An 18,774-nucleotide genomic window follows, 5' to 3' on the forward strand; every position below is an offset into this window, starting at 1 on the left:
ACTCCGTTGTAACAACAGTTTTTTTCTGTCCCTTGAAAATTCCTACAGTATTACAGTATATTGAACTGAGTACTATCCTTCAGTTACAGCAAGAACCCTATCACTAATGCATCTGTTATTATGAGTGATTAAGTGTGAGTTATTTTTGCCCATAATCAATATTTATGCACTCCAACAATTATATTGAATACGATCAATCATCTTCAGTATAGTTTTCTCGCTATGTGCACGAGTGAGCACTCCTGTTGACATTTGAACTCGAAGGTGATGTCGGAATCAAATACTAATACCCATCAACTGGTGTTCTGCAAACCCAATTTGAAATGAATACAGTAAAACCTTGTTAATTCGAAATCGTTGGGACCTAAAAAATCGAACTTCAAATTACATGATTTCGAATTAACCGCCAATTCGCAATTCAGAAGTACCAACACTTGCCGCGTTACAAAATGTTCTAAGGCCCGTTACTGCATGCAGTTAACCTTAATTCCCAGTTTATACCTTTCAAATACCATGAAAAAAGAACTATTTCCAAAATGTATCCAAGAAGGTGCATTTACAGTATTCAAATAATGCACTTGGATATCTCACTGGCAAACATAACCTCACGCAGCAAAGAAAAAAAAAAAAATCACACAATTCAAAGACGAGGATAAATTATGCTGGTTCCCCTGTGCAAATGCATTATTTTTTGGATTTCTGTACCGTTTGAATTTTTAGATGCTTTGTACTGGCATGGAAAGTGCCCAACACCCTTAAAACATTTGACTTATCGAACTTTCCTATGACGAGAGGATAAAGTTTCTCGCTTCCATGTGCATTGTAACGCACTACAATGACCCCCATCCCGGACCATTGTACGATTCTACGGCTGGCACTTTCTCCTTTAAAACCATAAGACAGTTTGGGCTCGCATTAAAATAAAGCAATGCAGTTTCATCGGCAGTGACAATATTGTTCGGTGCCTACGAATTTATAATATGAGCCACGTGCCCACGTTTTTCGTCACCTGTCGGCATCGCCATTGTTCGTGGATTCCGTTTTTCTGCACGCTGCCTGTTGTGTGATTTTACGGCGTACCTTAAAAGGTTGAATACAAAATAATTCCGATTTCATTCAACTTAGCAATCATGAAGCGCACTGTAGACCCACCGAAGTCAGTGTAAGTGCGGAAAGCTACCCCTCTACATTGCGGAACACACGTTCTATTATGACGCGGATAAATTTCGAGTTGAAATTAATCTGTAACATACTATTGTTTTAAACTGTAAAGGCAGTTTCGAATTAAAAGTCTGAATTTCGATAATGGGGCCGACATTGTACTTCGAATTACGAATTATCCATATTTCGAATTAAACAATTTAAAAAACATGCAAAACTGTATCTCATGTTTCCGGGAACGAGAGCTTCTTCGAATTAAGCGGAATTTTGAATTAACCAATTTCAAATTATCGAGGTTCTACTGTAATTTGTAATAAATGCGTAAATAACATGGCCAATAGCAGTAGTTAACTCATTAGAAATAAAGGCTGAAATAAACTATCATTTAATTGTAATGCTACAGTATGTACTGAAATACAGCGCAGAGTAGAGGACTGATTTCGGAGGTTAGTTCATTCAGAATAAAAATGTTAGGACGTTTCTGCGGGGCAAAAGGAAAGAGAATGTGTTACGCGAGAAAACGTACTATTACACAGGTACATAAATAAAAGCTATCCAACAGGGATACGTAGGCCTGAACACTTTAGTATGTTTCAGACGTATGCATTTTACATCATATGTATGGGTACAGTGAAGGATTTAGGCTATCTACCATTTCCAAAGGCAAGATGAGAGTATTAAAAGGTGTGAAAAGGAGAGAACAAGTACAAAGAACTTTTTCTTTGGGACTTATCAAATAACAACTGTGTACTGAAAGGTGTGTAAAACACCAGTCAACAAAATATAAAAACATCTGCACTGAGGCCATAAAAGTATCAGTACATTATTGCAGATCACACTCTTTCTAAAACAAATGTCAGCTCAAGCCTTATATTTCGGAATTAAACATTGTTTAACTTCTGAATAGAATGCGAAATATAACCACAAACAGGCTTACTGGGTTATTCAGCAATATCAATGAAAACCAAAGGGCAAACTTTCCTGAGGCTAATGGTGTGCTTCCCGAAGGTGTAATTTACCTTCTAAAGTTCACAAATTCAAGGACATTTCCCATTGCACCTTTCCCTGACCTGCCTCCTGTGGCAAGGGCTAGACTGTGTTGTAGATCATATTCCTTTCACAAGAGATGACAAAGAACATTTACAGGACTAGGAAAAATGTTTGATTGTTGAAAGCGATCTTGATACTCTACCACTGGCTTGCTAGGCCTATCATGGATCTTTACATTAATATTTTGTTATACACTAGCTGGTCGGTGCCTGACATGCATTTCCTGATGTCAATAAGGTTTATGGTTTACCCAACAATACCCTCAAAAAGAAAGTATGGAGAGAAATAGGCTGAAATGGTTCGGCCACGTCAAAAGAATAGGACAAGAAAGATTACCAAGAAGAGCTCTGGAATGGATAAAATCTGAAAGAAGACCAATTGGGAGACCACGAAAAAGATGGAGGGATCAGGTGGAGGATGACGTAAATCGGAGAGGACTACAGTGGCAGACAGTAATGAACGATAGAATGTGGGGAAAAAGAGAAGATTGGAAGAGGCTCTGAACGGCCTGCATAAACAGAAACGTATCAGGAAAAAGGAAAAGTGATCTACTAAGCGGTGAAAATTTGCGACGCGACATGCAAGATATTTTATATAGATTTAATATGATGTGAATCTAAATTTTGAATTTACGACTTGCTAAGCAAGGAATTGTCGTAATAAGGAACACACTAACGAGATTTCACTGTATTTTCTCGTGTATGATTAGATTTCGGAAGGGCTATTCCCATGTAAATTTATAGTGAAAAGGTTATCATTACTCCACTGGTATGTGAAATGTTTTCGTGACTCATATATGGTTAAGTTAGGGTTTGACGACTCTGAAGAAGAAGAAAAAAACAAACGTTTGCCATAGAAACCACTGGAGTGATTCTACTCCAATTTTTCTGAATGAAATTGAGCATACACATACACATTGTCACAGAATTACAAAAATAACTAACGAGAAAGCCGTAGTATGGAAATCTGCGAAAATGCAAGTTTTGAACTAACGGATTCCTGTTTCACATCGATTTTAAATATATTTGGGATTTTCCTTGACTTTTACAAAAAATCTTATTTAACGACTATCAGAGCGAGAAAATTTTTCGCCGTTATGAATTCTCGCTATAACAGACTTCTACTGTTGACTAGTAAGAGATAGTGATGTGCGCGAATGACGCTTGGAATCGCGAGAATCGGTTCCTACGACTCAGAGGTCATACTCTATGTCGCATGCGAGGAAATGGTTCACTAGAGCGAGTCGTCCGTATGTAAGTGGGACAAATTCAAACGTGCAGTATTTGATATTTCTTTTGTATACAGTGTAGTATGATATAACACTAATTTAAATGAAATGTCTTATTGGTTGTCATGAATGAATTATGCCACATAAGAATGAAATAACAATGTATCCTGTTAGTCTGGAAATTATATTACACATTTTGACATTGGGTGTAGCAATCGACATTGTTATTTATGCTTATACTGCATTTTTCTAATGTGGTTTTCAAATATCGCTAGTATAAATGTATAAAGTCTGTGGAATTAAGCCACATTTTTAATAAGTACAAAACTTGTTTCATAGCATACCTGTCTTCCGTTATATTTAATCTGCAATGAACATTTCGTGCTACTGTCCAACCCATTGGCTGAATGGTCAGCGTTGGAGCCTTCGGTTCAGAGGTCCCGAGTTCGATTCCCAGCCGAGTGTGGGATTTTAATAACCTCTGATCAGTTATTTTGGCCCGGATACTGAGTGTGTTGTGTTCGTCCCAACACTTTCCTCTTCGTATTCAGACAACACACTACACTACACTACCAACCACCACAGGAACACACAATAGTGATTACAACCCTCCACATAGGGGTGGCAGCAGGAAGGGCATCCGGTTGTAAAACGGTTCAAAATCCACATGTGCAATGCACTTCACATCCGCAACCCCACAGGTGTGAGAAAAGTGGTAGGAAAAGAAGAACATTTCATACTACTGCTAAATATTATTATGAGAAACTGAGAATTACTATGTTTTCATCATTGCTTAACATTAGTTAAGGCTGTCCCTTTTGTACAACTGTATTTTGTTGAAATAGTATTATGACATAATCCCTGTACAAGTTGATTTGTTAACAATCCATATAATTTGATTTGTTTCAAATGGAGAATCATATTTTCTGATCAATTTGCAGTCGCATTAGAGTATATAACTCCAGGACATTATAATGAGAGAAGGCGTGGCTTGTAGAGGGACCTGATTATAAACCAAAATGAACTCGTATTAAAGAGCATATTCATGCTGCACATGTTTACGTAGTATCTGCAACTTAGATGGTGCTACTACTCGTAATTCCTCGGAATCAATTCCGGAATCGGGCTCCCGATTCCCCAGGCATATGGAATCGACTCTTCGCAATTCCAGTCACAACCCATCACTAGTAAGAGACAAGAACATATCTTGAAAATCTATATGCAGTATATATTAAAGAGTCTGTACTTACTGAATATCAACTTCATACTATGTTTTATACCAGATAATACAAAACACACTACAGATCAACCCCCTAAAAGAAACTATGGAGAGAAATAGGCTGAAATGGTTCGGCCACATCAAAGAATGGGACAAGAAAGATTACCAAGAAGAGCTCTGGAATGGACAGAATCTGGAAGAGGACCAATTGCAAAATCGCAAACAAGATGGAGGGATCAGGTGGAGGATGACTTAAATCAGAGGGGACTACAATGGGAGACAGTGATGAAAACGATAGACTGTGGAAAAAAAGAGAAGATTGGAAGAGGCTCCATGAACGACCTGCATAAGCAGAAACGTTTCAGGAAGAAGAAAAAATAATGGCGAATATTGGGTTCAGGTTAATTTTTGTGTGTCACAGCATCAAAGGAAAACAGAGAAGTGAATTTTCATTAAACTGATTATTTAAGTTTAGGATAAAGGGAAGTAGGATCTTATCGACATGCAGTTTTAAAAACATTCAGCAGGTCAAGGAGTTTCAGAAGGAGCCTAAAACTAACACTATGCATCTCTTATGGTTTGCTTTACAGGAAAAAAAAAGCTCATGACAAAATTTATTTATGAACTATTTTGTTTTCTACTTTTTTCAATTACAGTGAAAAATAACGGAAATACCAGGGGCAGTCATGTAAAAGTTTAACTCTATGGGGAGCTGACGTGTTTATGTATCTGCATCATAGACGGTGCTACTACTCTTAGTTCCTCGGAATCAATTCTCAGGCATATGGAATCGACTCTTCACGATTCCAGTCGCAACCCAGTTCCTGGGGGGCTCTAAAATACTGGGACACCATCTCTTCAGGGATCATAAATATGGAGGGTCCTTGCCCTGGGTTATGGGTGAAGACCTCAACGGCATCTATGGCAGAGAAGATGGACTTCGGTACGGTGGAGATGACGAAAGGGGCAAAACCGTAGCGTCTTTACTCCAGAGGAGCGGCTACAAAAGGCTCCTGACTCCATGTTAGGGACGGCCTAATTTGAACCTGGCAGAAGGTAATAAAATGCCTTTGGGTGTTGCGAACCCATTGTACAAACAGCCTATAAAATGAGTGCGAGTGAATCGAGGCCTCGGAAAATGCTAGGGAGTCACTCTGAAGTGACGTGCACTTCCTAGTGCTCTGGGGGAACTGTGAGAAGTGGGCTAGCAGACATCACAAGAATCAAAATCATCAATGTCATGACTTTGAATGGCAAGGTAGAAGAACTGACAGAGTACATGGAGAAGAAAGACATAGCAATGATGGGAATAAGTGAGACAATATGGAAGGGGAAAGGTCAAAAAGAATTGAAGGGTATAGATTATATTGGAGTGGAGGAAAGATGGCAAGAAGATCTAGCGCAATACTTGGACAAAATTGACCAGATCAGTGACAGGATAATTAAAGTCAGACTTGGACTTGAGAGTGGAATCAAGGATTTTATACAGGTTTATGCACCCCAATCATGGAATGCAGATGAATGTTTAGAAGACTTTCTAAAAGACAAGGAAAGTTGTATTGAAGACAAAAAGGTTATAATACTGGGAGACATGAATGCACATGTTGGAACAGACAGGGAGAAGAAGAGATAATTGGCCCCTATAGTTACGGAAACCAAGATGAAGGAGATTTGGTAATAGATTTTTGTAGAAGGAATGGATTAATTGTTGGCAATACATGATTTAGAAAAAAGAACTCACAAAAAATAACTAGATATGGTTGGGGAGATAGAAAAACAAAGAATGATTATTCTGGTGGAGAAAGAGAAACGTAGACAGCTCGAAGATGTGACAGCAATGACAAGAGCAGATTTCGAAGGAGACCATAAAGTGGTGCTGGCCAAAGTAAGACTTGGTAAAATATCGAAGTTAATAGAAAAAAGGGAAAGAAAAATAAAGGGATGGATGTTAAAAGAGAAAGAAATAAGGGAAAAGTTTCAAGAGGATCTGAAGAAAGAAATTCCCAAAGATGACTTGAACAGTGTGGAAGATGAATGGACATGTTTCAGAAATGGATTTGTAAAGTGTGCAGTAAACACCTGTGGAAGACTATCAGGGAGGAAAAAGGAAAAGGAGACTCATTGGTGGAACAGCAGGGTAAAGGAAGCAGTTAAAGAGAAACAAATGGCTTTGAGGAAGTGGATAGGCAGCAATAGTACAAAGAATTGGCAAAAATATAAAGAAGCCAAAAAGGTATGAAAGAAAATAGTACAAGAAGAGAAACAGAAGAGCTGGGAAAGTTTCACAGAAACTTTACAGGAAGATATAAAGGAAAGTAAAAAGGTTTTCTATGGTTTGGTGAAGAATCATTTAAGAAATAGGGAAGATACAAAATTTGTAAAAACTGAAACAGGCAGATATTGACGCAAAGAGATGACATACTAAAAAGATGGGAAGAATACTTCTCAGAATTGCTAAATATTATATGAGAAGGAGGAAGAAGTGGTAAAAGGAGAACAAGAAAAGGAGATTTTGATGTTAGAAATAGATGAAGCCATACAAAAGATGAAGAGCGGTAAAGCAGCAGGAATGGATGAGGTAACTACGGAAATGATAAAAGCAACAGAACCAATAGGGCCACAGTGGCTGTAGAGATTATTTAGAATAATCTGGAGGAAGAAAGAGATCCCAGAAGAGTGGGGAAAAGGATTAATTATCCTGATATTTAAAAAAGGTGATAAAAAGGAATGCAATAACTACAGAGGGACCACCCTTATTGCCCATGTAGTTAAGATATTTGAGAGAGTATAGGAAGGAAGACTGAGGAGGAAGCCAGAAGGAGAAATGGAAGAAGAACAGTATGGTTTTAGGAAAGACAGATCAACATTTGACCTGATATTTACATTAAGACATATGACAGAGAAAAGATGGGAGTTTGGGAAAGACATAGTGATGACATTTATTGACACTAAGAAGGCTTATAACAGTGTGCCTAGACAGATGGTATGGGCACATTAAGGGAAAAAAAAAAAAAGTTAACAGAGTGGAAGTTCAAATGATAAAAGCTATGTACAAAAATTGTGTTAGTAGTGTGAAGAAAAGGAAAAACAAAATGATTTAAAGCTGAAACTGGTCTCTGTCAGGGAAGTGCACTATCCCCCATACTATTCATCATAGTCATGGATGAAATTCATTTTCCCCGTGTTTAACGTCAAGAACATTAAACAGAGATTGGGAAGACAGGTAACAAAAGCCATGTTGTTTGCAGATGATATAGTGATATGGGGTGAGGATGAAACGGAAGTGCAAAAACAAGTAGATATATGGAATCAAGAGATAGAAAAATTTGGGATGAAAGTAAGCACAGAGAAAAGTAAAACAATAGCGAAGACAAGGAGAAGGAAGAGGAAAGAAAACTAAATTGTAAAATTCTGGAAGTGGTTAAAAGTTTCAAGTACTTGGGAACTGTGATCACAGAAGATGGAAAGATTACCGATGAAACTGGGAAAAGAATAGAACAAGCAAACAGCTTCCACCAGAGTTTAAGGGGTATTTTGTGGAACCAAGATGTCCCGAAGAAATAAGAAAGTATTATATTCAACATATTATGAACCCATACTAACCTATGCAGCTGGATCGTGGACTACAACAAAATGAGAGGAGAGTAGAATACAGGCAACGGAGATGAAATTCCTAAGAGGTATCGAGGACAAGACCAGAAAGGATAGAATTAAAAGTGAAGAGATAAGGAAAAGGACAGGTATCTTGAAACTTCAAGACAGGATAGAAACAACAAAGCTGAAGTGGAATGGGCATATGATGTGAATGGGAGAAGAGAGAGTGCCAAAAAAAGCTTTTTCAGAAAAGTTAACAGGAAAGAGACCACGAGGAAGACCCCGAAAGAGGTGGACAGATTCAGCGCAGGAGTGCACAGAGAAGAGGGGAGGAACACCAGAAGAAGTACTTAAAAAAGAAGAGTGGTGGAGAGACAAGCAGTGATGGAGGTCCTTGATTCACAACTCGACCCAGGAAGCTAGAAACTGGAAATGATGGAGCTGCAACAGATATCATCCTGGCAACGTTCTAAAGGATTAACCTAATATTTTGCTTTTTACCAGAATTCTGCAATCTGCACAAAAGGGAGGGAGGTCAGAGAGGAAGGCCTGAACAAGTACAGAAATAAATGCTCTAATATCTTGTAAACTAAAATCAATATAATCTTAACATTTATGTGATATTCAAAACGAAACTATTTCCCTGCACATTAACCGTTTTTGCGTCAGTTGCTCTACCAAATGAGCTAGCCTGACACAGACTGGAAAACCATAAGGAAAGGGAGGAGTGGGAGTTAGAGAAGGGTATTCTTAGAAACAAAACCTCAAAACATGAAAATTACCAATATCTGGACATTTCAGTCACAGTTCTGTGTAGAATGCCAATAAAGGATAGAAAAACTTATTATGCACATGCTACACAGTTGTCCCATCAACAACAGGTACTGGCTAGTATTCAATATTTATGAAGGGAAAAAATTCATGCACGAGTACTAAAATACACATGGAAATCCTTTATGCTAATACAGATATTAAAGCTACAGATCTTGCCAGTCTTCTTTGATACTCATTCGCTCTTTTTCCCACGTCTGATGTTATTCTATATGAAACAACCACAATCATTGGTTTGAATTTACAGCGAGCTGAAAGAGCTTTTTTAAATATTTAGTAATGCGAATAACTTGCTAACCATTTGTTTGTCATTCTGTCCAACGTGCGTAGTAAAACTTGCTAGCCTACTTAATTGCTAATAATTCACCAGTATAACAAGGTCCAATTGTCAGGGCATTTCGTAAACTTTCCTCCTAAACTTGGGAAACTTGTAATGATTAAAATATTCACTGCAACCTATTAATTTTTTTAATTTGTATCTCCCTTTACTGCAAAAAAAACAGCCTAATTACAGCATTATAAACATGTGTTTCAAACAACAGGTTCATAGATATGTCCAAACTTAGTACAAGTAGAAATAAAAATATGACACTTCTACAAAATACAACTTACTTGGGACATGAATATTAGATGAACTAAATGAAGTTGTCGTTCCCATAGCAATAGCATTTTCCATCAGGAGCTGCACATATGTCAAGACATCTGCAGTCTGGGTGCGTCTGAGTGGCTCTTCATCACATGCTTCTGAACGTCCACCAGGAGCTACCAAAGTTTGCAGAGCTCGCTCCAATAAATGTTCTCTGTAGACTCGCATCACATACGATAAGGGATCTGCCCTGTTACCCAGACTACTGAAGAGGGAGTTGGGAACAGAACCATATGACCAACGCTGAGATACAAAGAACCGATGTCCATATGCGGTAAATAACCACTGAAGTCTCATGGGCACCTGACTACAGCCTTTAAGACAAACATGCCTTGCAAGACTCAAGTAGAACCTGCAATGAAGGATCATATCATCTATTAATTAAGACTAGCAGCATTCCAAGTTCATTTCTAGAGACTATTCAGAGAAGAGCAAATATACTAATTCATACACTTCAAGGAATTGCTTCCTAACTTTGATTTATTTAACATTTGCCTGTCTGGGTTTACAAAGTAAAATAATACACCTTTAAAATATCGAATGTACACAGAAATCTAACAATTATCTGCAATAGTTGAACTTCACCCTTCTATTTACTCTTGTCACTGGAAGGTTATTAGCAATGGTCTTAGTAATATGTGACCAAGGTTCTTAAAGTCCCAAATTAGAAAATACCTGGGGGAATTATACCCAAAAAGGTATCAGGTATAATCTGTTAATAAATGTTTTCTTTTTTCAAGTACATTTTATTTACCCTGAATTAGTTTTGACAGGCTGAAAACACCACAGTTATAAATTCAATCGAAACTGAAAAATGGTTGTCACTATAACACAATAATATAGGTCAAGGCAAAATATGCTCAATTTGATACAATGGAACCTCGATTCTCCGTTTTTGGAGGGACCACGGAAAAAAACGTACAACGCGGGAAAACAGAAAATCTGGGAACGAATGAACCATCAACAATTTGACTAAACATCAAAAAAATGAAATATGTACCGATATACTTATAATCTTACAAACACCCCTAAACCAAAGCAAGCTACAGCCCCAATGGCCCTTCCGCTTACCAGGCGACCACTGCTCGGTCCGAAGGCCTGCAATTACGAGGTAGCGCATGGTCAGTGTGACGAATACCCTCTGCCGTTATTCCTGGCTCTCTAGGCCGGAGTCGCCATATCACCATTATCTTTTTTCTTTGCTAATTGCTTAACGTCGCACCGACACAGATAGGTCTTATGGCGACGATGGGACAGGAAAGGGCTAGGGGTGGGAAGGAAGCAGCCGTGGCCTTAATTAAGGTACAGCCCCAGCATTTGCCTGGTGTGAAAATGGGAAACCACGGAAAACCATCTTCAGGGCTGCCAACAGTGGGGTTCAAACCTACTATCTCCCGAATACTGGATACTGGCCGCACTTAAGCGACTGCAGCTATCGAGCTCGGTCATATCACCATTAAACAGCTCCTCAATTAAAGGTAACTGTAGAATGAGTGAACCTGGAACCAGCCCTCATATCCATGTGAAAATGCCTGACCTGGCCGGAAATGCAGCCCAGGCCCTCCGGGTGAGAGGCAGGCAAGTTAGACCGCGGGGCGTGCTTTAAACATTACTTACCGGCATGCGACTTTAAAATCTCAAAACTTTACATTCAGTTTTACCAGTGAAACTTCGTCAGTTTCCACTGAAAACTTCTTTCAGTTCAACAAATCTGATCAGCCAAACTCTTCGAAAAATCGAATCCCTGTAACGCCAAGTCAAACAACAATCAACCACAGTACGGTAGTTTTCACTTCTCTAATCTAATAATGCACATTAGATACAAAAGTGCCTAACAAGATGGCAAAATACTCTTTTTTTTTAAATTGTAATTTGGTCACCGGTATACTGTTTGTAGTAAGTTTATGGAAATCTTGTACCGCGTAAATTAGGCCTACATTGACTTTTAAAAGTTATGTTGAACTCGAGAATACAGTATAGTTTCGCAAGACAGACTCCAATCGAATGTAAATTTCGATTTTCAATATTTCGAATGCATTATATTCAATTCTGCCCACCACTAATCATAATCAAATTGGAAAGAGAAAAGATATCATTAACACTTCCGAAATTACGGTTATTTGCGACCTTGAGCTCAGATGGAAAGCATGCTTGCTGTAGAAGTCGGAACAAGTGCGAAATAATGCAAAGTTTTTTAATGTAATGTGTGCAAATAAAACAACTGCGGTTTTTATAACATTTTAACACAAAGTGAAATTCCCAGTCTTATATTAGGACCAAAACAGTAATAGGCAATCCCAAAACCTCCCATGGCTTTATGTACCGTATGTAAGGTATAACATCAGTTCTGGTCTCAATAACAATCGTATATGATAGCCAGAGTACATCACCGATTTCAAAGGATAGTTTATATTTTCTCCCGTCTAGTTAAATTTCAAAATGGCTATTCTCATGTAAATTTTAGCGAGGTGGTTTTCATTTCTCTACATGCATTTGAAATGTGTTTTCACGATACACATAGGTGCGGTTAGGTTAGGTGACGCAGTTTAAAGAAGAAAACGGAAATGTTTGCCACAGAAGCATCTGGAGTGACACCGTATTTCTCGGAATCCAAGACGACAATTTTTTTCCCTCAGAATATCATGTGAAATATCAAGGGTCGTCTTGCATTCGCGGCCCTGGCAACTATCGTAGTAACCACGGTGCCATCACTGCCCCCCCCCCCCCTTCCCCCACCGCGCGTGCACACAAAACTCGTTGACAATAAACGACCGTCTCTTTATTATACATCGCTAGCCCGCGGCGACCAGTTGTTCAGTGCCTATGTGTAACGTCGCTGGACCTCGGGAAATAGTCTGCAATCGTTTCTCAAATCTGCAGAATGGCATAAAAACCGCGAGCCTTCGATTTCTTAGAATGGCCATGGCTACACAGTAACTGAGTTATAACGTGTTCACTGTACCTGACGCTTAGTAAAATTAAGTTTTATAGATGGCAGGAATATTTTCGTGATGGATCGTTGTACTGTAAAGATACGTGGAACACGTATTACCGGCAAATTTTCAACAGGTGCTCGTCGATATTATGATGAAAATTTTAAATTAATGGTTATTAAACATTCGTAAATGTAGAATAATCGTTCAGCCGTAAGAAAATACGGCATAGGCCTAACTAAAGCCAATATTTGGCGTTAGCGTGAAGACGAGGAGAGATTAAAAATGCATTTGTGGTCCGCAACATGGACACTTTAAAGAAGTCGGAGATGAAATTATGAAGTATGTGCACAAAAAACGCAAGTGCGGAATTGCCACACCGCGGCGCAATAAACTCGTACATTCACCTTCAACGTCCGCGATTAGGCCTATACATCACTAGCCGCTGAAGTTGGCCGAAGCCGGCAAGCGAGACGTGCGTGTAGCCAGTTATATTTAACACTGTGTGAAAGTAACAGTTTTATAGTAAGTAAGAATATTTTCCTGGTGAATCGTCGTATTGTAGGGACGCGTGAAATAGGTATTGCCAGCAAATTTTCAAGGGGTTCTCTTCGATATTATGATGCCAATTATAAGTTAATGGTTATTAAACCCGGTGAAATAGAGAATAATTGTGCAGCCGAAAAGTAATACGCCATAACTAAAGCCAATATTCGGCGTCTAAAATTAGTCTAAAATGTGTACTGTATAAGAAAGGCATTCATATGATTTTACAAAGCACTTTTTAAGACTGATATACATTTCTTGAAGGTGGGGGCATCTCGGATTCGGAGAAATACGGTACTATAATTTTTCAGAATGAAATTAAACATACCTTCACGTAATATCAGATTTCGAAAAATAACAAACAAGTAAGCCGAAGAGGGGGATATTATCCGCGAAAATGCAAGTTTTGTGCAAGCTGGACTATCGCTTCATACTGATTTTAATGTGTATGAGGGTTTGCCGACTTTTTACAAAACATCGGATATAACAACAATCCATTACAGCGAGTACATTTTTTGCTGTTATGAATTCTCGCTATAACGGACTTCTACTGTACGAACATTTGACGAAACTCTTTCCGTCTTCAAGTAGAGCCGTCGAAATGCGCCCTGTCTCCTTCCAATTGTTGTGGACACACTCAGCTTTATGATTTCCAAGGATTCTCTAAACAATTCCACCCGAACGTGATGCTAAGATGGTCTCTTATGCAAGTTCACCGCCGATCGCTTTTCCAGTACAGTACTTCCTCAAATTACCGCAATGACGGGACGTTGACACCAAGATCCGTAAGTATGCCGTAGCCATCGTTTCGTGAGATATAGTGTCTTGAAAAACGCGTGATCGAGGATTTAGCATTGATGGAATGAAATTTCTGGACGGTTGATCCGGGAAATCGTTTCTTCGAGGAACGGATAATGCGGAATTTTTACAACGGGTTATAATTAAGATGCACACGGGACCACGTAACTTGAATGAATGATACGGGAAAACGTAGTTTCCGGGAACGTATAATCGATGTTCTACTGTATATCTTATTTGATATGTGGTACTGCAAAAATAAAAGGTGAACTCAACATGGGATGAATTTGTTTCTTTAAATTGTTAACCCTGGAGAACAGCAATGTAAGTAAGCTTTACTGAATTCCTACTTCTCTGCTTGATAATAAGCATTATAAAGAAACAAGCAAAGATTTTGAGCAACATGGCTGCGAGGATGAAAGGTGAACTACAATATAAGGCTCTCCTCCTTGTTCATATAAGTGCCTGTGGATTTCCAAGCACACCTTCCCCCTCAGTTGCTCAATTTAACAGTGTGCACATTTACCAATAAGAATACCAACTCTGTCAACTTACACTGCCTGAAAACCGTTTTCCTGCAGAGTAAAGAAAGATTTTGTACCGAACGTCTATAATGCCAATTGTGGAATAGAGTAGTGGATGTATATGCTCAGAAAAAAACTAAGAAATCACAACAGTGGTAGTAAAAAATAAGTCAACAGAAGCAGAATGAAGATCAGACTTATGTATCAAAAAGAATAGAGAGAACTTGCCTAGTTGGATGAGATATTAATTCCTAGAAATATTGTAATATGTGAACACAGAAAATAGAAAAGGATTCAGCTGTGCATTTTTTGAATAAATATTTTTATCTGGAAAATGTAAGCAGACCCGGCCAATGCCTGGAAACTGCAGATGATTATGATCTGGAAAAAGTATAACATCTGAAAGCTCTTTTTCGTAGAGTTTGTCTGAAAAATATAATTTCAAATGTCCTTTTCTCAAAACTGCATTTGTTGCAGACATATTACAGCATATGAAGCACTATTGTAACAGACTAATATTTTCAATATATTATGTGGCACAAAACTTGCAGCACTATCCATGGTTATGAACATTCATTAATGCATGTCAGAATTAGTTCACAACCTTAAAATCTGAAAACTGGTATTGAACTTAAATTTCTGTCAACTACAAAACTTGGTTGCTAGCCAGTGTACCCAGGAATGGTTGCTAGTTAATGTAAACCATTTTATTTAACAATATTTAGTACGGTATGTGATGTAAGAGAGATAGGATCTCGTAAATAAAAAGAAGTCAATAGAAGTCAATAGAACTACCGAACATCGTAAATAAGTTCACTCAATATCTATGCTAATCAAAGTTAAAGTGCAGTAAAGTATAAAGGTAGGTATAAAAATGAAGGACATGAATTCATGAGGCACTTCCAGACATCATAGAAACTAAAACTAAGTGCATGAGATCCTGATAACCCCAAGATCTCTAGATCACATAAGTAACGTAAGAAAGATCCCCCACCATAAAGCACTCTACAATCTTAAAATATTTTTAATAACATATCTGTCATGGAGAGTCTAAAGTTAGGTAGGCCTATTACATCCACCAGTGAATAAAAGAATTAAGTCTTACACTCGTAGCGCTAAATCCTAGAAATCAATATGCACAGTGTCTATAGAATTTCACAGTTTGAACTTTAGTAATTCAATCTTACCTGTTTAAAATCTGCAAGAAAGATGGCAATGATTCCTTCACTCTGAGTGCAGCAGCAACATAAATATCAGCCAGCTGTTCGGCACTCAAAAGGTCAGAAGAAGCTTCGGCCATATTAACTGCACTAAATGCCAGCATTAAGCCAGTGCAATGACCTCCACTTGTAGACCCCGACACTAGATGGAGTTGGTGGAGTCTATGATACACCAGAGACAACTCCTTAGCTGAACTTATGGCTTCCTTACGCACAGTGCTGGGAAGAAAAAGAGAGAGAGAAAGTTTTTAATACTGCTTCTAGCAAATCGCAGAGTGCAGTACCTACTTTAAGGGATGTGCTGATACTGAAGTATAGTGGTTATTTTGTCAAATGCCTTTTACAAAGTTTGGTGTGACGAAGCTGCTAAGGGCACATAAAAGCCAATATGTGTCACCTTTATCCAGGTGAAAATTTATATTATATCAACACTAACCATTTACATTAAACTACTATTTCCTACCTTTCTATATATTACTCAATTTGTCACTTGCTTATTCCTTTCCATTATATTCATCTGCTGTTGTGTTCGTCTTTTATCACCTGTATTCATCTTTTGTCTCTTTTTCCTGTGTTTGTCTGGCTTTCTTCTTCACACTTTCCACATCAAGAATGAAGACTCGTCAAGATGGCCCCTCAATAAAAGTTAAAGCCCGCCCTCCTGATGAAACTGGGAAGTAGAAATGAACTTGTCAGGGGCTGAGAAGAAACGGACATAGAAGCACTGAGATTGACGCGGAGAAAGCCTATTTATATGAAGACAGCAGTGAACAAAGATGTAGAGATTTTCCATATCCCATAGTATTTCCATGTTTGACCCTGTCTCCTTTTCTATTGCCCCCCATCCATTTTAATTTGAAATTATCATACTGTGTGTTCCTACCTCCATATTATTTAATACTGCAGGGAATGAAATAAGGGAGAACTCTGAATGGTCGATTGATCTTGGAAAGAAAAATTCCTCACATTCCGCATTAAAACTCTGCCATCTAAAAGGTAAATATATCTATATATCCAGCAATACTACTAACCTGTCTGCAAAGAATCCACCCATTCTTTTAGACAACCATTTTCCAATCCACAATCTATGCAACATTTGTCGAACAATTTGCCAAGTAGTAGCAGACAATAATTCCACTTTGGAAGCTGGTAAAGGTCGTCCAAATGCTTGTAAACATCTCCTCAGTTCTTGACTAGCAGCTGCATTATCACCCTTAAAAAGTACAATAAAGATTACTGAATAATACAACCATGTCAATGAATGAAATACAGTTAACCAATTCCTGATTCCTATGCAAGCCATGAACATTAAACTTCTTGGCATCATTCTTCTCCCTTCCACTTGTTTGTAAATCTATGCCTGTAATATAAAGTGACCAAACATACGGCCTCAGCCACCAAGTGCAAGTATTTTGATTGAACGCAACTTCACAAACTAGGGTCAATTTTGTTTTATGTTCGAATCTGTCCACTTTTCCTGGCCTAAGTCATTCTCAAGCAAGATTAGCTTTATACTCCCTTAAAACAACAAAGACACTTGAGGGGAAAAAAGAAAGCAGCATGGACTGAAACCTACTAACTTGAAATTACAGTGAAACTCTGTTAAAAAGTTTTTCAAGGGACCACAAAAAAAAAAAAAACTTCATAAGCAGGAAACTTCTTAAAAGGGGTAATGCCTGAAAACTTATTCTGTACTTTTGACATACATGTGAAACACACAGCCAACAGATTTCCTTGTTTGTGAACAATACCAAAATAGGCTGATATATAAGAGCTGCTAAAAGAAAGCCACAATATAAATACAGTACTAGATTATCATGACATGTATTTTTGGAGATAAAGTAAAATACTGTAATTGAACATAACCTAGCACAAAAGAGAAAAGAAATACTAAGAACATTAAAACGGTAGATGGTGACCGTACATTATGTAAATTCCATACTGCATTAGACATTAAATACATTTCCAAACACAAAAATCTAGGCTCCTACTTGGAAAAGAAATTGTCCAGGGTTGACTGTTTTTAGGTTTTTACTGCTTTCTTGAACTATAAACCACCGAGCTGGATAGCTGCAGTCGCTTAAGTGTGGCCAGTATTCATTATTCGGGAGACAGTGGGTTCGAACCCCACTGTCGGCAGCCCTGAAGATGGTTTTCCATGGTTTCCCATTTTCACACAAGGCAAATGCTGGGGCTGTACCTTAATTAAGGCCACGGCTGCTTCCTTCCCATTCCTAGCCCTTTCCTGTCCCATCGTCGCCGTAGGACCTATCTGTGTCGGTGTGACGTAAAGCAACTTGCAAAAAGAAAAATATATTATATATATATAAAACTTCCCACATTCCCCACATTGCCTTCCATGTGTTCTGAAGCACACTGACTGAACCTTCCATAAACCGCCTTAGTTTTTCACACCCCCCGACATCTTCAGCAGATGGGACATCGGCAACTTATTCTTAGAGGTTCTTAGAACCTATTCATAGGCCGATATCACCCCTGCATTCCTACCAGTTGTCGCGGCCACGGGCGTAGTTTCTGGCCGTTTCGCAAGTACCACGTGGACAAGCCGATATTGAGTTTATTTTCCTGCTTTAATCCTCTTCATGCTAAAGGTAATGAAGAAAAGAAAAGCAGGTTCGAAGTTGCAGAAATGAGTGCATGGGAAAGTATTGGGGTATTTCGTGCGAGTGATAAAGGCGCAGTAGCAACACTAGCACATCTAAACGTAAATAGTTTCTTTCCACGCGAGAATTTTATTACATGTCTCCTCATCCTTGTGCTCCGTTCTAATAATGTGATGTAATAATTACGAGTGACACGATAATACAACGTTTAGCTCGTATAAAGGTAAAAATAAAAAACTTTCAATTTTATGCCAACACGTGGTATTGCTAAGCCTCTGAGGGCGTGTATCAGGCCCCCCCTCTCACCAACACCCAGCTGGTTATCAACATTCATTCAACTTCGTAGACGATCGGGATCTTTCGGTCGGCTGTTTGGCGGCATAATATGTATCAGCTGGCA

General features: G+C 38.5%; 1 protein-coding gene across 1 annotated transcript in view; it reads right to left on the reverse strand.

Moving 5' to 3' along the window:
• The window catches only part of SREBP (Sterol regulatory element binding protein), a 131,916-nt gene that overhangs the window by 63,038 nt on the left and 50,104 nt on the right, over positions 1-18,774 (reverse strand). The window contains exons 8-10 of the mRNA XM_067143594.2: positions 16,782-16,963; positions 15,718-15,969; positions 9,696-10,081 (exon numbers count right to left, since the gene is read on the reverse strand). Coding sequence (XP_066999695.2) covers positions 9,696-10,081; positions 15,718-15,969; positions 16,782-16,963 — 820 coding nt within the window. The remainder of the gene's footprint in view (positions 1-9,695; positions 10,082-15,717; positions 15,970-16,781; positions 16,964-18,774) is intronic.

This window comes from Anabrus simplex, chromosome 3, assembly GCF_040414725.1.
Source record: "Anabrus simplex isolate iqAnaSimp1 chromosome 3, ASM4041472v1, whole genome shotgun sequence".
Lineage (NCBI taxonomy): Eukaryota > Metazoa > Arthropoda > Insecta > Orthoptera > Tettigoniidae > Anabrus > Anabrus simplex.